The sequence below is a fragment of the Platalea leucorodia genome (assembly GCF_965183815.1).
Source record: "Platalea leucorodia genome assembly, chromosome: 6".
NCBI classification, from domain to species: domain Eukaryota; kingdom Metazoa; phylum Chordata; class Aves; order Pelecaniformes; family Threskiornithidae; genus Platalea; species Platalea leucorodia.
Window position 1 is genome coordinate 73,068,680 of NC_138828.1, and position 23,634 is coordinate 73,092,313.

A 23,634-nucleotide genomic window follows, 5' to 3' on the forward strand; every position below is an offset into this window, starting at 1 on the left:
CTAGAGTAAAAGCCTCACAAGCACTTCCACCTCAAATGTAACTGTGTGCAATGTGTTCTTATAACATGATGTCAGAGATGATTACTTACCAATTCTACATTTTCCCTTGATAGATTTTTTATTTTCTCTTCCATTCTCTGGATACATTGCATCATATCATCATTTTTTTTGCTCATCCTCTTATTTTTTTCTACCAAAGGCTTCAGCTGACTTTCTGTCTCCCGAGAACGTTTCAGCTGCAAATGGCAAAGGAACAAAGTTAGCTGTGCTGTAGTTTATACTTGTAGGAAAGAAGAAAAGTGTGTTTTCACTTGTCCTCTTCCTTCATTCAGAAAGTTTAGTTCTTTTGTTAAGTGGCATCTGATATAGACCACTGCTGAACTAAGAACTACAGGAGTCCGAACAAATAAGAAATAGCATTTTTGCACAGTCTACAAAAATACTAGATCTGGTCACTGGATTTTGCTCTTGGAAAACACTTATAATGATCCATAAAAGTGATTTCTTGACAAACTAATCTCATTGTATATAAGCTTCTTGTGAGCAACTAGGTCTCTAGGGTAGTCGTTTTCACTATCCTTTAGTAGGAGTAAACTCTTCCTACTCTACTTTAAAAACCCCATACCTAATGTGTAATTAGAGCAATGAGAAAGTCAGCCAGAGGGCACAGATTCAACCTCGGCATTCTGCTGACATTTTCAAGCTGCTCAATTTTGTTCCTGTGGTTTTATGATGTTAGACAATTATGTGGAGCAAATTACTGCCCTTTCTTGCATTTTGTGTATATTCAATATTTCACTCTTTTTATTTCATTAATCTTTGAGCTGTTTTGTTTTGTAAAAAAATCTATTTTTTCCAATCAAAAGATTTTTCAATTTACTAACTTTTAACTGGAAATGAGAAAAAGATAATCTTTCTCCTGAGGTAATGCCACTGAGTATTTGGTTTTCTGTTTCATTCTCTGAAGAAAATTATTTTTCACAGTGTTTAATCATATGAGCTTACTGATATTACTGGTTTTATGTAATATTGCCTCACAATATTAAAAAACCTTCTCCATATCTTTTCCAAAATATATTTCTTACGCCTCTAGGTCAAGTATCAAGAAGAGCACTTGACTGAGTCATACATGCTCTCCACCTAGAGGGACACTGAAGGATAGATGTTGCAGTACTACAGCATTCTTCAAGGATGTTTTGAATTACTTGTCCACAGAAAGGATTAGGAGGCTGAATTATCTTGGCTTTATGTAATACAATTTTGACAAAAAGGCAAGATATTCTTGAGAGTATAGAGCAGAGAAAAGCAACTGTAGCAGTAAAAAAGGGGGGAAAAATCCCAAAACAACAAACAGCACCTAGGCAAAGTAGAAAAAATGACAAACTGTACCCAGGCTAAAACGCATGTTCTTCTTACCCCAAGAAACTTAAATTGTTAATGAGGAATGAATTTTGTCATACAAAAGGGCAGTTTAGACTATACAGCTATTTAAAGTGGAAAGACATGATTGTGTTCTCAATTCATCCAATTTTAATCTAGCATTGTTCAACTGACTTCACCAATCTAGATTCAACCAAGATGTTGGACAAGAAAATTTCAAAAATTAGCTCTTCTGATAATCATTGAGATGTCATAACTAAATTAAGTCCTTTTATCATAAAGAAAAGCCTTCATATCTCAACATGAAGAGCTAAGTCTGACAAAGCAAGGAGGAAGATGTTAATACTTCACTCATCTATAGGACTGACACATAGCAAGAGTGCCCTCCCCTTCTGCCCTCACCATACATAATAACATTATTTTAGAATCAGATACATAGGTTGCATGAGGGAAAAGTTCCATCTGATTAGAATGAAAAATCTTTTCTTGTGCCACTAGAAATAGGGCATTATAAAAGGACGTGTAAAAATTCTTATTGTTAAAACTCACCTCCCATTGCAGTCAATGGGAGTTTTACCATTAACCTCAGTACAAGCAATTAAGTAGTGACGCAGGCTAATAAAATTCATTCTTAAAATTCTTGTCATATCCTTTCTTTTGTAAGTTACTATCACTTTCCTAGGATAATTTCACCTACTTAAAAGATTTCCCTTGAGAAATGGCAGATTTTTCATCTCCAGCACAAGAAAGCTTTTTTAACTCCTAGGTAGCATAAGCATGTCACAAAACCAATGTCAAATTTCAAAAAGATTAATACAGTAATTTAAGTGCATAGATTATGCATGTTTTACACAACATCATTACATTGTGCCACAGGCAAGCTACCATGATTACGATGACCCGACAATAAATTTATAAAATTTTATTTTTCTGGAACAAGAGAGATTCCACCCATGTCTTTTATGGTTACAAAGTGAATTTCTATAGAAATCTCTGTTATATTTAGACACAATTGATTGAGGTCAACCAGGACTAATTTGTAAATTATTTATAACACTGAATTTCCAACATTAAATCTTTTACTATAAAGATGCCCTCCCAGTCACCATCTGTGTTATTACTAATTAATTTACCAGTTCATTTCTTTCATCTGCTAAGAGAGTATTTCTGTCTTCCAGCTTCCTTATTACAGCATTCAGTTCAGCGATTTTTAACTGAAATCTCCGCATATCTCGTTCATCCAAATGCTGGTCCTTTACATCAAAAACATATAGATATATAGAATTACCTTTTAAAAACATTTTACGATCCATAAATTTAATATCATGGTTTAACAAGTGGATTGTGTAAATTTAAAATACAGTCTTTACATCAATGTCTGGAAAACTTATTTTAATTAACTGAAACACTGAACAATAACTTCATGTGGAAATGTTACATGATATACTAAATGAAAAGTGTCTACTTCTGAAATGTATGTAAAGGTTTAACAATTTTGAAAGAAAGCTAGATAAATAATATTTCACCTATTACTGGTTAATTCTCACCAGATTTCTTACCACCAGCTAAAAGTAAAAAAGTCTAGTGCATAGGACACATTAAAATCACATGGCACGGTTTTTGAAAAGTATAGTATCTATTTGCCATTGGTTAAAATAATTCCTAAAGTTATGAAACAAAAAGCTAAGAAAATAATGGGGTTCACAGCTGAAGTTCACAATGTAAATTCTAAAAGTTCTATTTCCACATATTTTTCAACATTCTTTGAAATTCAAGAGATCCAAGGAGTTTCTAAATCACCAGTGAAACAGCACAGTGCAGTGCAGGGCCATTTACCAGGAATTAGTCCTTCTAGTATTTTAAAAGTAACCACAAAACCAACGCGAACTCCGAGGCAGCAATTATCCTGTGTTGAACATTTGAAGAAAACACAATTTTCTTACCGGGCTTCCCATTAGTTCGGTGATATCCCCCACTCCCGCAGGAAGCTCCCTCTTAGGGCTGCTGTGGTATCGTTCTGCCTCCTTCACTTGGACAAGCTGTTCATCCAAAGCTTCCTTCTGAAGGAGTAGTTTCTGTGTATGGCCTGCCTGGACACCAAGGTCTTTCTCCAGAGCCAGAATCACTCTGTCTTTGCCTTTTATCTCATCCATCTGGAAAGAAATAAAGCAAGAAGGAAGTTTCTGTAACATCGCCAAGTGTTCACTGCATGCATATCCACAAACTTGCAAAACCAAAGTTCTGTTTCCCTCAGTATTACACCAGCAGCCAAACTGTGGTTGCAAAGAGGAGGATATATCTCCTCTGAAGCCTTTTCCCCTCCCCTTAAAAAAGTTTCAGCCGTCACCTGATCACTGCTTAGTGCAGTCTCAACTCAAAAGACAAACAAAAATAGATACCAACATACACTGAAACAGAATGCATAGCCACTGAAATAATCCACATAATCTGAGGATACACACTTCTATAAGCAGAAGAAAAATCTCCCTTCACTATGCTTCAGAGAAGAAACACAGGGCTAACAAGATAAGACAAGCACACCCTTTAAAACTCACCTGGGCTTTGTTTTAAGCTTGAGCCATACACATTTGCCCCATGTTGACTCCCTCTTTATTAGTGAAAATCACACATGGTGAATCTCTTCACAGACATGTAAAAATTAGTAGCATACACACACACACATTTAAACTTAAAATCTTAAGCATACCTATGTATTTTATGTGCCCTTGCTATAAGATTCAAATGAGGACTAATCTTTGTATAGAAGGAAAAAAAGCAAATGCACACAGAGCATTAGAATAAAGGGTAGGAAGAAATAGTTCTTAAACACCATCTATGGTTACTGAACTGTGTTGTTCCTACATCTCGATACCAAATAAAGCATACACTAGCAGTGATCTATTGCAGCTCTCATAGGATTTGTCCCTCGCAGCATCAGTGTTAAATTCACTTTGGTACTATTCCAAATGCTAGAGGAAGTGACAATCTGCAGCAGTTACTATAGAAACAGATTTCATAACAAGAATGTTAACCATTAACAATATATTTATTGGAACTGTGCTGTATCTCCTTCAGTTTACTAAATTGTTTTCTTGGCCAACATAAACCCATGGAATTTTGGAAATAAGACTACTATAGTCTTATTTGAAAAAAATAAAATAAAATCATTAACTTGTTAAATCATACATTTGTTATTTATTGTAGCCTTACATCCATAGATAGAAGTCCTTTATGTCAAGCTACACCAAAAAAAAAAAAAAAAAAAAAAAGGAAAAAAAAAAGGAAATGTTAGAAGTAACTTATAGTTAAGTCTGATTAGGATTAACACAATCAGATTACACAATCAGATACAATTTGCTTCTTCAGAATTCTTGCCTTACTCCTTTCAGAGTCTACAAAGCACATATTGAGATCAGTTTGTGTACAGAACCTGAGTGGCAGGGGGTGGCCTGGCTGAACCAAGTCAAGTCATGACAGAAGACAAAAAGGTCAGATTTGAAGTGAATAAGCTAGTCTACACTCCTTTTAAGTTCCAACCGGAGCTGATGGAGATTGGTTCTTATGGAGATTTCTTTCCTGATTTCAGAAGGTTGCTGTGTCTCAATTCCTCATCCAGGAAACAGGTATAATACTTCCCAGTATGTTAATTCAGATTTGTGAGACTTTCAATTATGCCAAAAAGGACTTGCAAGAAAAGAATGCAGTTTTGATTAATGGAAGAATTTGCAACATGCCGGGTTTCAGAGGGACTGTGCAGTGAAGAGCAATGACAAAAATTAAGCAGCTGCCTCGTTCACTGAATGCTATCTGTCATGAACACTATCTATCAGGGACCCCTTGGGAGGAAAAAATGTCATGTAACTAAATACAGTGGACAGTTTTGCTTTCAATTACACAGGTGTTCACACTGAACATCTATGTAATTGAATAGGAATTTGGCCATGCGAGGCATACATTTAACCAGGAAGAGCCAAGGTTACACAGGGAGCCTTGATTTTAGTTACCCAATTAGTAGCACATTTCATACTCTTCATATTCTCACACCTTAAATGGTAAATGGAATGACACAGGTGTTTAAGTTGGAAGAAAAAAGAAAGCAACAATCTCGGTATGGACTGCTACTTGCTGAACCGCAGCAGAACAGATCATTTGAAACAGATGTAACCAGTGAAATCACACCCATGTCACCCTTCACACACATTTCCATAGATCAAAGCACACAAGCTCACACACATTAGAAAGAAATGCCAAAAAAGAGCATGGCTTTGGGGGTTAGGGGTTAGGGGAAGGCAGGAAAGAAGGCAGAATTCCTCTCTGTTCTTCCTACTACTGTTTTTTTCTACCATAAAATCTACATGTGGTGAAACTTTCAGAAAAAAGAAACACCCCATGTTTCAGTCAAATAGAAATATCTTTGAGACACTGATAATAATTGAAAATAACAATATAATAGCAATGGCTGCACATCCTTTTTTATTTTGGGCTTATATTTTAAGTTACAGGTAGGCACTAGAGAATCTCTTACTCATGTAAATATATGCATGAGCGCACACACACACAAATACACACAGCATTGCAATAGTGCTTATTTTTTATAACTAGCAGAAAGAAGAATTTCTAAGCAACTAACTTATTACAAACTGATAAAGATTAATAGAACTGCAGCAGTAACACCTTTACCTGTCCTGTTTCAGAAGCCTGGGGCACAAATACAATTCTCCTTTCCTCAAGGGGACAGTTACACCTTTGATTTCTCCAATGTAACTGCATCAACCCAGCCAATGCCTCAATTTTCTTAAATTTACCCCAACGCCTGACCCAAAGATTTACCATCTTTCTTCAGACTTGCACACTACAGGGCAAACTTGTTCATCTTCCCTGTCTGCTTTCTTAACAGAGAGTACAAATTACTCCAGAGAGGGGAAAAAAAAGGAAGAGAAATATTTTACAGGGATGCAATACCCCTCAGTTCCACATGGGACAGATGGCAGGTCATGGGGCAGGCAGGCAAAGAAAAAGAAGGTACAAGACTAGGAAAAGGACAGATATGGTTTAGGTTTAAACTGAACGTAAGCTGGCAGAGAAGAAAAGTCAACCACTCCCAACAGATTCTAGCTTAGCTTAGTCTTATATATTCTAATAGTTGTAAAAGCTCACACAAAGTCTCTATGCCAGTTCTATGCCACTGGAGAACTACTCTTTTCTCAAATTCTTGCCACATTTGGTTACACAAAGAAAAAAAAGTTGGCAGCATAAAGGAAAACAGCCTTATTGTAATTAGACTGTGTATTATGGGCTTTGTTTTAGTGAGGAGGGGAGTATCTTCCATTAGGTAAATGAAAATCAAAATGGATTAATCTGGGTTCCCTGCTGTTTGCTATCTTGATCAAATACATGTTTTAGAAGCAACACGGTCATAGCCAAGATTGTCTAGGAATCCACATGGCCTAAAAGCGAAGGAATATTTTTTATTAGACCAAGTGACAGAGTTGGAAAGAAACAAGCTTTCAGGTACAGAAGCGCTTCAGCAGATTAAGCAGCTGTATGTCTAAAAGCTTGTCAACTTTTCCACCTGTGTAAGTTTGCTATTCCCATAAATGTTTTGGTCTCTCTCTCTATATAATGATATGTATATGTATATGTGTATATATGTACATAAACACACACAGTGTACATATACCTGTATATATACACATACATATACACACTCACATTTTGAGATATTTTCCAATTGTCATTTATGACTACTGTAGACAAGCTGAACATCATTGGCTTTTATGATATTAAGTGAAATAACAATTAGTGCTCCCCTCATGACCTCTCAAGTTTAAACGTTTAACCCTGTATTGTATTATTACAATGTTCATTCACCAGACAGCATCCAGAATTTGTTACTTTACCATGAATAGCATTCCTTTCTTTTTCATGCTTTTTAATACATGTTTTACATCACTAGGTAACCATCCCCAAACTACTCATCACTTACATATATAAAATAATTGTCATCTTGAATTCTGTTCTCTCCCAGACAAAATTTGATTACATCTAAAGACTCTTTTTGCTTATCAGCTCTAAAATCCATACACACAGGTAGACTTTTACCTGAGTCCTTGTATCATGCCTTAGTCATTGCAACATTCTCCTTTCTGACCTTAAATGCAGTCCTGCCTGCTCACTATCCAATGTGAGTGCTGCTGTTAATGATGCTCTTTTCACAAAACTCTCATCTCTGGATTTTCTAAGCTGTTTTTCTTTTTACTACGTTAAACAACAACAAAAATCACTCTCACTGTCAAAGATGTTCACTGCGTAACTGGAGTCCATTCATCCCTTATCTAATATTAGGGTGCTACGTTCCCTCCCCAATATCAGCTTGTCACGTATGCAGTCATGCATTTTCATGTCTTCTCCCATGCCACTGTTCCTGCTTGAAGGGACACTCCACAAATATCCATTTAGTTACCTGACTGACCTTCCTCAAATTCCTCTTATATCTCTCCTTTTCCATGACAACTCTAAAATACAAAAGGAAATTATGAAAAAAATGTAAATACTTAACAGAAATTCCACTGCTGAGATCACAATCTATTGTCTGGTCATCAAACAGGATACCTAAACTAACAAATCCCTGAGAACCTAAGACATAGGAAGCACATTATAGAAATGCAGGAATTTCTCTATTGGAAGCGATGCAGGTATGTCAAGGCCAGCACTGAGCTGAAGCTAATAAACCTGGATGGATCAGTTCGCACCTGATGATTCTGAGCAAGTAGATGCCTTTCCACTGTGCTCCTCAGCGCCTCATAGTCCAGGGAGCACGGTGCAGGACCTGCCACGCCAGGTGCCCGTAAGAGCTTTCTGCATCAGCAAAATGCAGCTGGGACAAGCTGACTGCCCTAACCTTCTACCACTGCTTTCGTGTATTCCTCCCGGTACTACTATTCATTTGAGACCTCTCACTAAGATACAAAGGGTAGAGACCATCTTTTCTTCCAACATATTTAGCACGAGATCCCAATCCATGCATTGGGCTCACAGGTATTATGTTACATCAAATATATTATCCCAGAAATTCCTTCCAAGTGCCTGCTTTGGTTTCAAATTTGTTCCCAGTTTAAAACAAATTTGCCCACTTTTTGCAGGTACACAATACAACAGGATCACATGAAGTCTTTTACATTCTGTTTTGCATGGATATTAAAGCATTTTAGAATAGTCACATTTTTGTTTACACAAGTAAGCATGGTACAATTCAGTACAAGAAGTCTGTGATAGGAATGCAGTGGAGCAACATGAGGTTAGGACACATTTTCAATTACATGCTTTGAGAAGAAAAGTAGCAGAAATACCCTCCAGAAGAGGATTTTAAAGAAAATAAGATCATCCATAAGCAGCTACAGAGGGAAATTACTGAGAAATCACCTTGGATAGCGTAAGTAACTCTGAAGCTCTTGGTTAAAATTACAGCTTTCTAAAGTATCATTTCTTAATTAATGGGTTTTGTGCTGTCAAATTTTAGGTGCTGAACATAGCAATTACCTGCATTGTATCAATGAAGAGTTAGCATTTATAGCCTGTGTCAAAATTACACGGTTTCCCAAGAACCGGTACCTAACCGCCTCCTAACAGCTATAAGAAATGAGCAGAAATAGGTGTTTTAATAATATTTATCAAACATGAAGGAAAACCAAGCCAGCCATTGGAAAAAGTATCCCCCTGCCAATTATCCCACACTTCAATAGCTACAGTGAAAGAAAGTCAGGGACCTTTGGGGGAACTTTAGCCTCTCACAAAGTTGAAAGAGAAATTCCCAGGGCATTAAAAGCTAGATCTATCAAGGCAGTGACATACTCAGTTTTCAAAGTGGAAAAAGCCAGCTGCTGCATTGCCAAGTGTAAGACCTTCCTCTTTACCCATCCTTATCAAAGTTATCTCCTCACCAACTGCAGAACAAAATTCTACAGTGCTCTTCTCCAGAAGAAATTGAATTAATCTTTATACTAAATGCTTGACACTGAAAATAGGGATATCTTGACAGAAGGATTGCTAGTTACTAGGAAAAACAAAAAGGAGATGCTAATCAAATAAACAGTTAAAGGCAGAACTAAATGGAATTAACACCTTTTTTACATTTATGAAAGGACACTAAGACCTAACAACAATACCCCAAGCTGACAGCCCACCTGGAAGGAGGAATTAAAATATTCCTGCGTTATGCATAGCATTCTCTACATCAGACATGGCCATGTATTTAAATAAACATTTGCTGCTTATTTAGGAACATGAGGGGAAGAGGGAGAAAAGATGCCAGTCATCCAGTGGAGAAGTAAGGGTCATAGACATAGGTAGATGGGACTTACTCTTAATTTCATGTGTAATTTTTCTAAATCAATAGCCAATAGCTTTTCCCACGTATTTTTTTTTAAGTCTGTAAATCTCATAGGTAAGGCATATATTAAAAGTTTTCATATATTATACAAGAAACACCATATGGGCAGACAATTCCAGAACTTACTGATAGGAGGTTTCTCACATCTTTCTCAAAAGCACCTTGCATTATTGTAGCTAACTACAACCTCTACTACTGGATCTCTCCTGATACCTATTACAAGTATTCATTGACAGAGCTATAACGAACTAGTAGTCAAAAAGATGGAAAATGTAGAAGGATTAAGTAATTCAAACTTAAGGAGTTTTTTGTCCAGGTGCCACACCATACACAATTTCTGTGGGTTTTTAATACTGTTCCATATTTTGTAAAGAGATATGAAAGTCAGGTTTGTGACCTACCTACCATAATAGAGTCCTTAGAAAATACTAAGAATAAACACAAAATGCTGAGCCTACACTATAAAAAGCTTTCATTAGATCTGCTTGATTCAGTAAAAAACAAGCCCCCGGTGGAATGATGCCCTGTTAGCTCCTGAGAGGACAAGCATAAATCTTCAGAGGATGGAAAGCAAAGTATTATTTGCAGTGCTAAAATGTCGAAGGTGGTGGAAGGGTCGTTGCAGAAGATCAGCTCAGCCTTGGAATGTAGCTGAAACATGCGTCTCAAACAGATGGCAAAATCCAGAGAAGCAGCCTACAATTTGATATCAGCAGCTGTGCATGAAATACAGGCGGGTTTAAGCGGCTGATGAGAAGCATGCTACAGCAGGCTCTACCCAACCATGCACGACTGCACACACTTGGATGATTCAAAACTCAGCTTTCCAGCCTCAAAATTCAAGATTTTGATCGGGAAACAAAACTTATGCATATGTGCCACTGCACAGGCAAAGTGAGAAAAGCCAGGCTCCATCCTTTTTCTCAGGGCAACAGAGGATCACAGAGTCCCCCTGCCAACAGCCAACTGTTCCTCTGCACCTGAGTTTGCAGAGACAAAAGGTCTCTGCATCACCCCCGCTGCTGAATGTAACCTAAAGATATGAATTTCACTGCTTTACAATGGCAAAATCCTACTAATGGGAATGCAGGAGAAAGTGAATGTTATTAGAAAATAGTGGCCACCACTGCAAAAGATGCAATTTTGGGGTTTGGTGGAGTGTTAAACTTTTGCTCCTACTATTTTTCATGTTTTACTGCAAAATAGTTGCTGAATCTCTCAGAAGGCAAAAGCTTTTTATTTAGTTATCTAAATTTTACACCTTAAAATTTGAAGACAAAAATAAATTTTAACAACTTTATCAATTGCCCGAATGAAGAAATAGAATGCACCATCCCCAACTTCGTGGATGATACCAAATTTGGGGGAGCTGTTACTACACTAGAAGACAGGAACATCATTCAGAGGGACATTGACCTGTTGGTGAAATGGGCCAAAAAAAACTCGTAAAGTTCACCTAAGACAGATACAATGTCCTGCCCCTGAGAGGGTTTAAATTTCTGCAACAGAAAAGGCTGGAAGCCAATTGAAGTTGGCAGTTCTGCAAGGAGGAAGGGAAAAAAAAAAAGAAAAAAGAAAGAAAAAAGGAAAAACTATGGAGTCCTGGAGGGCAAGTTGGATATGGGTCAGTAGTAAGAGCTTGCAATGATTGAAGTTAACTTGATACTGGGCCAAATCAGGAGGAGTGTAGCCAGAAGGGTAGAGAAGCAATTTAGCCTTTTATTAAGCACTTGTGAAACCACACCAGGAGCAGTGCAGCCACTTTGGGGCTCCCCAGCACAAAAAAAAAGTTATTGACAAACTGGCACAAGTGCCATAAACCGGAGGAAGGCCAGTAAGACCACTATGGGGCTGCAGCATACGGCATACATGGAATGGGTGAGGGAGCGGGGCTTGCTCAGCCAGCCAAGACGACCATGGGACGCATTACAATTGCAGATACCTGCTCAACTATCTAAAGGGGGATACAGGGATGAACGAGGCAGATGTTTCTCACAGCAAAAGGACAAGAGTAACAATCAAAGGCTACAGAAAGAGGAAGAAGAAAGAAATTTCACAGTGATTAGGCATTGGGGCAGGTTGTCACAGAGACTGTAGATCTCCATCTTCAGAGATTTTCAAATTTGACTGGAGGAGGCCCAGAATAACCTGATCCAACTTTCAAGGCAGGCCTGCTTCAAGCTGGGTCCATCATTGGACCAGATGATCTCAAGAGAACCCTCACCATCTAAATTTTTCCGTGACTGTATGATACTCCATGTCTTGAACGCTAATGCTGATATCAAATTGAATGCTAATGCTAAGTGATACAGTAAGGACTTATAGGCAGAAAAATGCAGTAAGAGGTGTAAAAGCCTAGAAAACACTAACTTGTGAAGGACTTGAGTTGAAATTTGCTTTTGTCCTGAACTGGAACAATCTAATTCTTAATTCTGAAAAGATGTTACTCTCAGCCTTTCAGAAGCCTTCACTTAAACCGTAAGATACAGTGTTATATACAGACACAAAACTGAAATAATACATTTTTTTAAAATCACTATATAAATTGTATAGAAACATATTCCATAAGAGGGGTTTTCCCTTGAACAGAAGTTTCAGTGAAATTGCCTTGATTTTTACCTTTAAAAACTGCTTAATCTATTAGTTTGAATTACATTCTTCCAGGTACTGCATTATATATATTTGGCAAACACCAAACAGAATAAGGGTTCCACTTTGGATGGAGTTTTTAACATATGCAACTAGATAATTTGGACTAAGGAGGGTAACGACACTTAAATAGTGCATCTTTCTTCATAAATCATGGCTGATTTACTTCTTTATTTTTTACTCTTTACTTATGATTTACTTCTGAAAATCACTCCTGAAAACAATTTCTTTTACTTTGATTCTATTAACAGCAAAAGGATTTTTTTCCTTGCAAGTACGAATCTGCAGTAATGTCACATTACTCTTCAGACAATTTTTATTAGGTTATTTGAGAATACAATTGAAACAAGACAATTTAATTCATCTGGTATACTATGTGCCCTCTTAAACATGGATCTGATTGTGCACCTAATAAGATTAGTGGAATTTTTTACATTGATTTTGTGGTTAAGAAAACTGGGACTATTTTACATTAAAGTGAAATAAGTCTTTCAATTAATTTCCATCCAAGCTATTTAGGAATATTTAGGAAGACCATATGTGCAAAGATTTTAAAAAGGTCAAATGGTATTTACCTGTAAAACAGGTGAAAGGTTTGATGTTAAAGACATTTCCAGTAGAGGAAATAATATTTACTAAAACCCTAGATCACAAAATACAGGAAGCAAGTGTCATCTGTCCATTCCATTATGTTTATATTAAGTGTCTGATAAAATAAACATTCAGCTTCCTTCTTATTCAAGAAATACTATAAATGAGTAAATTGGTGATGAAATAATTCAATATACTTTTAATGATTGGGTTTTTGCATATATTTCCCAAGGCAAGCACTGTAAAGTATCCATTGTTCTTATCTCTGCAAAAAGAGTATCTATAGAAACGTGCCTTGCAAAGTAAGGGCCTTTTTAAAAACAGTGTGCAGGTAGTCCCAGAATGCATGTAACCTCTAACTAATATGATATACTTAATATTCATGCCCTCCTTCACAGCTGTGCTGATAACAGAATAAGGTCAGTCTGTTGCCAAAACTCACCAACAATTTGAACATGCTATTTCAGCAATTTCAGGCAAGAGAGAGGAACTTTACTTACCACTGAAAACTAACTTTAAACCTGATGTTAAAACCGAATAAGTGAGTTAAATGACAAGCTTAACTGAGGTCCAAGAAAAATTGGCTGAAATATACTGTTATTTTGTGTACTTTTTTATATTTAGATTGAAACATTAAATGCTCTCATAGTACAGTTCTGCTCTTCAAGCTACTTCATCAACACAGCTTAATAAACTCAACTTCTCTTCACCATTAATCAGGTTTGTATTGAGTTTAACTTGTACCAGCCCAGACCTCAGAAGGAAACCAGACATACTGCTTACAAGAATGCCATTAAAACAGAAGTCTGTTGATACAGTTATTTAGGTATGTACATGCTTGCCTATACAGCCCTCAGCAGAAGGTATGCTTCGGGGCTGTTTATACTGAAAAAGTACAATTATGATTTTGTATATTCTTTTCTTGAAAAAAACTGATCCATAAAAACAGGCTTTAACATTTTTCCTTCATGCGGATTATTTTTCAGTTTGCTATTTCTGATTTTTTTTTCTTTTGTCCTATTTGCTGTTTTTTAGTGTTATTTCTAAGTATCTGAATCTGTATCAGCATAGCTTTCATACTACATTGACAGAACAGTCCAGCTGTTCAGATTCAGCTCCTCAGAAGATATTGGCTGAAAAGATTAATAACCGTTCTTGCTTTCTTTTCTTTTTCTCCAAGATGCCTCTTTACTTTTAAAACATCTGTTTCATTTGTCTCTCCAGCTTGTTACTAGCTATTTTTACTTCCAGCTTCTTAGTTGCCAGCACATTGTGCCAATGCATATATACATCAAGAATATATTTTCTTTTGGGGGGAAAAAAAAAAATCCATGTCCACAAGCATTCCTTAAATTAATGGAAACATTTCTATCCCTGTTATGTTAAGTCAATTGCTAGAACTGACAAATTCCAATATAATTTCATACTGCACAGAGAAAAAGTGTATTATATTTTTTGCCAAATAGCTATTTTACTTTCCCTTATTAGGCCCTAGGATCCTCCCCATTCAATCTTGTTTGTATTGAGGCTTATTGGGTATTTGTCATGGCTCAATTCAAAACTGTGAAGACAATCTCAAAATTGATTAATCATATTTCTAAAATACTGATATTTGTACAATACAAGCATGGCTGTTTATGCACACAATGTAATTGTATCCATATATTCATAGACAATGGATTTTGCTTTTTTCCTTTCTCGCTACTTCTTTTTTGATGGCAGGCCAACAAAAAAATGCAAGATTTTACTCAAATTAGTTGCAGGCATTAAAATCAATGGTAAAAATATTGATTTTTTTTTTTTTTTTTTTAGCTGCAATATCTACATGAAATACATCTGCAAAACTAACCGGTGATCTAAAATGCAAAATAAATCAGCCAAGTCTGACAAGACAATCAGACACTGAATTACTCTATCTGAATTTGAATTACAGTATGATATTAACAGCCTAAATGGGCTGGCTAAAGATACTGATTTCTTAATAGTGCCATAAAACACAACACATATACACAAAAAAAGCACATTAATTCTAGCTCAGCTACAGAACCATGCTAATATTAATAACACTGCCTGACACATCCTTGCAATTTCATCCCACAAGGGTAGGAACTAAACCAACCGAGTACCCCAAATCCACAGCTGATATGGTTAATCTGAAATTGAAGGCAAGCATCCCTTGCACTAATTAAAAAAGAAGGAGGAGGGGAGAGGGAAATATCCTGATGATCTGATTCTATAATCCCACTTATTCTCCCAGAGGAACAGAGCAGCATCTAGGAACCCTGCAGTATTTTTTACCTCGCCCCAGATTTAAAGAGTGCCCTGTGCAATAACAACAGCCTAAATTACTACGAATTCCTCGAAGAAACACTTCTCTCTCATAAAAACAAACCACACCATTCAATGAAAAAATTGAAATTCATTATCTGAAAGGACTCGAGGCACTACAAGGCAACACCAGGCTCCTGATATTTTTCCCCTGTACTTCTTTGGGGCGAGGAAAGATATGAACATTTCCAGTGAAAGCCCACGAGGCTGATGGCAGGCTTCCTCTCGGGCTCGGAATAGGCAACAAGAGTTATCTACATACTCTCCCAATACAGTCACCTTTTTAGATGTACTGAGTAATGGAGGCCCAGTAAGGCTCCAATTAAAATTCTGAATGACTTGACAGGATTTTTTTGTGCCAAATGGATAAACCCTGAGTGCCCTCCTTCATCACCTTCACACCGCAGCAGGCTGAAAGCTTCTGTTCTTGAAAGAGAAGAGTTAAGCATTTCCTTTACAATACCACTCAAAGACATGTCATAGGTGTGTTTACTGGGGCAATTTGGGATGACAGAATTTGGGGTGCACCGCTATGTGCCTCACCTCACCATTTCTTGGTGAGATAACCTTCTTTGAGGAGGTTAAATTTATTTAGAAACTGTTCTCTAGAAAAACACGTTACAACATAGCAACCTTCTCTCCCCTTTAACACTTTCTAAAATTACCTGTACTTTATAGTCATGATTTTAAAATGCTATATTTATAGTGTGGAACAAAATGTGAAAGAAAGTATGCTTACAGAAACCTCACGTTGTCAGTCTTTGCAGTGGTCTTTATTTAATCAAGGAAATGATACCCCTGAGACTTGATCAACGTCCAATTTATTTAAAGCATAAATATTAACTGCATTAAAAGCTTTCATATCTCAGACAGAAAATCATCACTGTTAAACAGATATTACACGTTTGTAGCTTACCCTCACCAGCATTTTTCCTAAGGAATACAAGAAATAAGAGGGTACCTATGTAAACACAAACTGATAAAATATTTTTCTTAAGAAAACTGATGTTTCATTCCATTTAAAGTCTGTACTTCTTGATATATGATAAATACTATGCTTATAATTTTAGATTTTATTTGCATAGCTATTGTACTGCTAGTTTAGACAGATTAACAGGTATATACATATACATAGAAAATATCATGGTACCAACCAGAACTGTCATTTGATGATGAACTCCCTAAGTGTACTACTGTGTACAGCCCATCTTAAATTCTTTACATTTTACAAAGCTGAATAATTTGAAATATTTGGAGCACCTGCTGCTGGGAAATATTGCCTCGTTTTTGATTTTATACAAACAGCATAGTCTGTCATCTGTGATGAAGTCCTAGGGTTTATGAAGCATGAAAAAAAGCCTGCTGTCCTATGCCCTAACTTTTCTGCTGTAATAGAAAAAACACAGAAATTTTAAAAAATAAAAAAAGGCAACAATGCTTAAAATCAAATGTCCTGGATAATGATGCAGAAGCAGCAAAGACCTTGTCTTGTTTCAGCACAATTGATTCCTCCAATATAAATACAAAAGCTCTCTGACAAGTTAATTTTGCCACCTCACAAAGATGTTCTTGCATTGCCAAATGAGCAATGCCTGATTGTTTTGGTCAACGGGACTTTGTAAGGAAATACAGTTGAGCAAGTGGGAAAGGGAAAGTCTATTTCTTTGATCTGTTGAGAAAATTCATCCTGGAAAGTCTTGGTTCACTCAGATTTCATTTGGTGGGGCATAAAGCTTTGGATTGGATTGGGCTAGCCATGGAGACAAGGTTCATCTTCACTGCAAGGAGAAGAAAGTAATGGAAATAATGGCCTATTGTGACAACCAGTACTGGTGAAAGATGTCACTGCAAAAGAGTGGTTTGGCATTTATGGGCACATAGAGCATACACTAATACGGGCTATAAACTGAAATAAGCACACATTACTTAATGAACTTACCAGCCTGCGGATCTCTCTCTCACATTCCCGCTTTATTCTGTTAATCTCATCCTGATGGGACTGATAAGCCGTGCGCAGGTCAGCAGCCTTCATTTTATCTGCCTGCATAATGTTGTTCAAAGCTTCTTCAAGCTGTTTTTTGCCAGATTTCAGCTCCAAGATCTCCTGTTGCAACTTCATCCGTTCACCGTCGAACGCCTTGCGAGCCTCCTCCTTTGCTTCACTCAGCAGTGCTGTCTTCACTTTGTCAGCTGCCCCATCCCGCAGGACGTTGACTGTTGACTGCAAACGCTGAATTTCACCATCTTTGATTTTCACCATTCTCGCTACCTCCTGCTCGTGCTGCCGGATCAGTAGCTCTCTGACACTCTGAAGTTCCTTCATTTTCTCCTCATGGAGCTTGGCTTTCAGTTCAGAAATATAGGCAGTGTGCTTGTGCTGCTCCTGCTCCCTTTCTTGCTTAACCTCTTGGATTTTCTCTCTCAATTTACCCACCTGGAACATCAACATAAAATATTGATTAACAAGAGCTACCACACTTTTAAAAGTCTTCAAGGGAGCTTTTTCTAAGACATTATTAAAAACCCATCCTGAATATTCAAAAGCAAAAGTTACATACCTGACGCTTCTCTCTCCAGTACACAACTGGAGAACCAGGGCCAGAAAAAGGCCATGTGTGTGTGCAGGAATCTGCTATGGACATGTGCTATTGGCGACAAGTTCTCACAGTTTTAGGTGATAAAATATAACCAAGCAGCATCCAATCTATTTCTCTCCTTATCTCCTCCACCAACCACCCCAGACTATTCTCATCCATAACCCCTCTACTGTGCCCTACAAGCAGATGGAAAACAAATCAAACAGAGAGAAAAGAGTTTCTGTTTACGCTGGGAAGGAAATGCTAGAAACTTTCTAGCATTTGAAGGACCATACTTCATGGATGCTCATAGTGACTTAGATGTTCAGATACATTCAATGAATTCATTCCCGTAACATCCTTCAGTAGCTAAGCAGCACTATCATTGTTCTACAGATGGGATGCTCAGACAGTCATAGATTGATTTACCTAATTTACACATATATTGTCTTTAGGATTTGAGTCCCAAATTCCTACACCCGAATCCACTACTTGACCTAAGATACTTCCTGCTAATCAGATGAAAAAACATCTTGCCTTGAAGGAACAGAGAGAAGAGATCCTATCAACAAAGGGGCGTTCCTATCAGTAGGAACATGGAGAATAAAAACTAAATTAAAGGGGCAGGGGGAAGAGAAAAAAAAAGATATTGATTTTTGATTTCTTAATTTCTTACAGCCTTTAATTGGGAAGCCCATATTAGATAAGCCAAAAGAACTGTCCTTCTGAAAAATCAAGTCTACTCAAGGGGCCTCTGACAGGACACCCCAAAACTGAGGCTATTCACAGTCCCCAGACACCTCAGAAAATATAGGCCAGTGACTCTAAGGGTTGTGAGGGGAGTGGGGGAAAGGTCCTATAGCCTATTACAGTCATACCTGCTGTGATGAAACCTCATTATAAAATGATGCTCAGCAGGCTGCATGGAAAGCAATGGGATTAGATACTAAATTTAGAAGAAAGAAAAAAAGGAAAAAAAAAAAGAAAAAAAATAAGGAGAAAGGCTCACTTCTCTATTACAGTGTACCAGAAAGGCTATGATGTATTTCATCATGCATAGTGTCAGTAACATCTTTCTACTATCCCTGTCACAGTGACTGCCAAAATATGGGGTCTGTACATGTACTTCTCATCTAAAGCGAAGTCAGAGGCAGAGATTTCAAAGGCTTGTACTTTAACCTTGAGTGGCAATACAATTATACATAGCAAACAGTGCTTCGTGGCAAAAGAAAGCTACCAAGCAGCAGGATGTTAGTCACTGTCACAATATTCCTAGACGGCTTGCATCTATGCTATACAAAGCTGGGATCTGTAGTCATACAATGCATTTAATTTATGCTAAACTAAGCCAGAATTGCAACTTGCCTCAGATTATTGCAGAAAGGATGGGAGATCTCTATTAATATTCAGACTATCATTTACTATGAAGGTATAATTAAAACAAAATATTTTTTGCATGGTTCTGGATTCTATAGTCAAAACAAGAGTAAAGGGTTAATTAAAAGCAATAATACTAGTTCAAAAAAGGCCCAGAAACCTTTAGTATTTTGTTTGTTGAAAGCAGGTTGGATCCAAACAGGCCCTTCTGTGTGTTTGCTTTAGGAAAAATGGGACATCTTAACTCAAAAGCCTCAGATATAACTCATCCGATGAATCCAAGATTACTACTTAATTTAAGAATGACCATAAAATGAGACTGACATGTTACTCATCAAGCCCACAGCACTGATTTCCAGAGCCTGAACTTCACCTGAAGTCTTCAGACAACAGGGACAGCAGACTTTCCCTGTGCAGAAGATGTTATGATCCTAATCCAACTCAAACTTACCCTAGATTTAAAAATAAAATAAAATAAAATAAAATAAAATAAAATAAAATAAAATAAAATAAAATAAAATAAAATAAAATAAAATAAAAATAATAAAATAAAATAAAAATAATAAAATAAAATAAAAATAATAAAATAATATAAAATAATAATAATGACAATAATAACAATAATAAAAATTAAAATGAAACAGGCTGAAACAGGAGAGGGAGGGAAGGTATCTACATTTTCATGAAAGTAATCTAGATACACTGTGGACTACACACCAGCTGGGAGAGCACTATAATTACAGCTGTGGAAAAGGTAACAGCTCTGAATCAGACACCATCAGAAGCAGATTTTATTGCACAGATACTGTAACTCTATGCCAGGATGATTCAGATAACCTATCTTTATGAAGAGAAAGAGATTTATTTATTTATTTATTTTTCTCCCAAAATGGTAAGTCTGGCTATTGGAAATTATCTGCAGGAGATACCCATGTGTTATTTCTTCTGGTAGGATGACATTTAGTTCCAAGCCTATAGTGGATAGTACTGATTTTCAGTGTTTGCATTAGGGTACCCAATTCCATCGGACAGCCTAAAACTCTCCCATCCCTGCCCATAGCATGGGGGTTGGACTAGATGATCTTTAAAGGTCCCTTCCAACCCAAATTATTCTTTGATTCTATAACAAAGCTAAGCCACTTACCTATTTACTACCACAAGTGGATGAGTTTATAGATAAATTTGCAAATGAACCAACACCCGTTATTTACTTAAGTCTATTAGTTATTTTCTTACTGATGAGCAAAGAAAATTGAAATGAAACTGAGCAATGAAACCTAGTAACGATGACACAGGAAAACAAACCCTATAATGGCATACATAAACTAGGTTAATACACCTCCAGAACTACAGTAACATAAAATTAGTCATATTGTACATAAAGCATGCAACTGAAAGGCAGTTTTCAATACAACACATTAATGAATGTGACTTCCTAAAAGCATTTTTAATATACGAGAAAGAGATTCTGAAATTTTGGAGGAGTACCGAGTTAAACAAAACTGCATACTTGCTCGATTTTTTTCATCTTTCACTGAATTGAGGGAAGGCAACATCTATATGCATTGTTGCTGTCTGTGAGAACACATATTAAGCCACTCAGAGTAACTGCATATTATCATCTATCACTAGTCATTTTACTTCCAAAGCTTCAGCAAGACCAGTGTAAACAGGAAGAAGAAGACTCCTAAAACCCCTGGATTTTTACACTGCATCATAAATGCCTATTACTCCTCATGACCCAGTAAAAAAGATGCATCCTAATTCTCAAGGTCTTTAAAAAGTCTTTTCTTGTTATTGCCTCTTGTCAGAGAAGACGGAAAGTTAGAGCTGTCTGTTAGGTCTTCCCTGCAAGCCACAAGCTGTCCTTCCCGCACTCCCTCCGTCCCTCTCTCCCGCACCCTATGCAGATCTGTACATGTCTGGCTTCCAGAGCAACTGACTGAATGAAAATAGTAGTGTGGCATTTTCCCATATGCCTAAGTCTCAGTTTCAAAAGGAACTTAAACTTTAAAGCAATTTGTCTTTTTTTAATTTCTTTTTTTTTTTTTTTTTTTTTTTAAATGAAGAAAGCTGTTCTGTTCATATGAATATGAAGCATAACCAAGAAATGAAGCCAATACGGAAACAAAGTCAGGCAGGATATCAAGGCACCAATAAACCAGGTAATTTCTGCCTTTCTAAATTAAATCGTTAATAATCAGTGCACATGGATACAACATTGCTACCAAAGCAGAAACTAGCTTCTTGGAAAAATAATGCCAAACATCGCTTCTTCCCTTTCTTATGTCTGAACAGTGCCTGAAAGAAGGATTTTCTTTAAAACAATACGATTATATTATCACAGTATATTTGCATCTGGTATTGTTTTCTTTGATAAGATACATTGTGCACTTGAGACAGAAATATAATAGTTCATTTTTATGAACTGGAGTCAATGACATAATTTTTAAATCATGCATTTCGTAAAAGGCAATAACCTATTAACCCATATATGTTTCCGAGTGCTACTGAACCACCGCCCCAATAAAAATGTTTTGGTAAGAACTTACTAAGGACTACCTCAGTTTCTTCTCTTCGATTTAAATGCAGATGTTTTAATCACTTGGGGGCCAGGGGGAATACTCTCCACACAGCTTTTTGTCAGGAACTCAGGTTATGGTAAGCAATTTATAGCCAACTGTGAAAAAGGCAGGTTACTAGGGGTGAGGCCAACAAACAAAGATGCTACTGTTCATTTTAAAAACCAAATGCAATAGCAACTTTCCTTCAAAAAAGAACAAAAGAAGTCTGTATGCTTTGCTTTTTCTGAAAAATATGTAAAGTCTACTCCTATTTAAGCACACTTACAGTGTAATCTAGTGTCCAGCCAACAGCATCCTTTCTATTAAAATTTCAGTGTGCACTGGATCATGGCATGAAAAATTATTCACTTAGGCGAGACTGCTGTGGACATAAGCAACCAAAGAAATCACTACGAAAAAGGCAGCCCTAACACTGGCCTCATTTTTAGCAACATAATAGCCAAATATCAGGGAGTGGGGGGAACATATTTGTAATAGCAATCCGAGATACAAGGCATTTGTCATGATTTCCAGAGTTCAGTCTAGATTTTAGCTTCTCCAACAACTAAGAACAAACTTTTGAAGTTTTTTTGTTTGGTTGGTTTGGGGTTTGTTTGGTTTTGTTAAGTAATAAGTTTCCTTTCCTGAGAAAGTTCTCTATTTGCCTACCTCTCTTCAATCTCCCTGGCCCGTTCCTCATGGATTCCAAGAAGGAATTAATTGGACAACATTTAACACTTCCACAATGCTTCGTGCAATGCAATTCCAAATTCAAAAGCTCAGTTACACAGCAGGTTATACAGCACAATGAAAACCACATGATGGGAAGAAAATCTTACATCTTTCCATAATAACTTTGGAAACTCTACTATTTAATTTACACTAAAGAAATTTACCTTTTAAATATTTGCAAGCTTCAAGGAACAGGAAAAAAAAAGGTACATGTTTACTGGTCTTCCATTTAAAAATATTACTGCACCTATACTAGCTTTTCAGAAATTAATTGAAGTGTACTTAGATAACTTGTGCTTGGAGTTAGGGAATATAGAGTCATAGAACAGCTGAGGTTGGAAAGAATCTCCAGATTCAGACAGCTCTACACAATGTCCAGTTAGACTTTTAATATCTCCAAGGACATGGCCTCACAATCTGCCTGAGCAACCTGTTACCGTGTTCAATCATCTCACAGTAAACAACAACAAAAAAAAAACCCGAAACCAAACAAAACCCAAAAAACTTCTTATATTTATAGAGTTATTTCTTGTATTTCAGTTTATGCCCACTGCCTCCTGTCCTTTCACTGGGCACCATTAAGAGTGTCTGGCTCTGTCTTTATTCCCCCCATCAGGTATTTATACACATTGATAATGTCCTTCCAAGCCTTCTCTTCTCCAGCCTAAACAGTCCCAGGTCTCTCAGCCTTTCCTTGTACATCGGGTGCTCCAAGCCATTCACCACGTTCATGGCTCTTCGCTGGATTTGATCCAGTGTGCCCATAACTCTCTTGTATTGGGGATCCCAGCACTGGACCCAGCACTCCAGATATGGCCTCACCAGTGCTGAGCTGAGAGGAAGGATCACCTCCTCTGACCTGCTGGCAACACTCTTCCTAACACAGCCCAGGATACCATCAGCCTTCCTTGCCACAAGAGCACATTGTTCACACATGTTCAAATACATTTTTTCATTGCTGCAAACACATACTGAGCAGATTCATACACTCTAGTTTAACTCCACAGGGATTCTACCATCACCAGAAAGATTCCCTAATAGATTTTTA

The 23,634-nt window shown here is 37.0% G+C and overlaps 1 protein-coding gene across 17 annotated transcripts in view; it reads right to left on the reverse strand.

Moving 5' to 3' along the window:
- The window catches only part of JAKMIP1 (janus kinase and microtubule interacting protein 1), a 108,544-nt gene that overhangs the window by 62,720 nt on the left and 22,190 nt on the right, over positions 1 to 23,634 (reverse strand). For 16 of the 17 annotated variants that reach the window (XM_082314823.1, XM_082314824.1, XM_082314818.1 and 13 more), the window contains 4 exons: positions 17,277 to 17,771; positions 3,324 to 3,533; positions 2,514 to 2,633; positions 90 to 236 (listed from right to left, as the gene is read on the reverse strand). In XM_082314823.1, coding sequence (XP_082170949.1) covers positions 90 to 236; positions 2,514 to 2,633; positions 3,324 to 3,533; positions 17,277 to 17,771 — 972 coding nt within the window. The remainder of the gene's footprint in view (positions 1 to 89; positions 237 to 2,513; positions 2,634 to 3,323; positions 3,534 to 17,276; positions 17,772 to 23,634) is intronic. The other variant, XM_082314819.1, reaches the window with a different exon arrangement.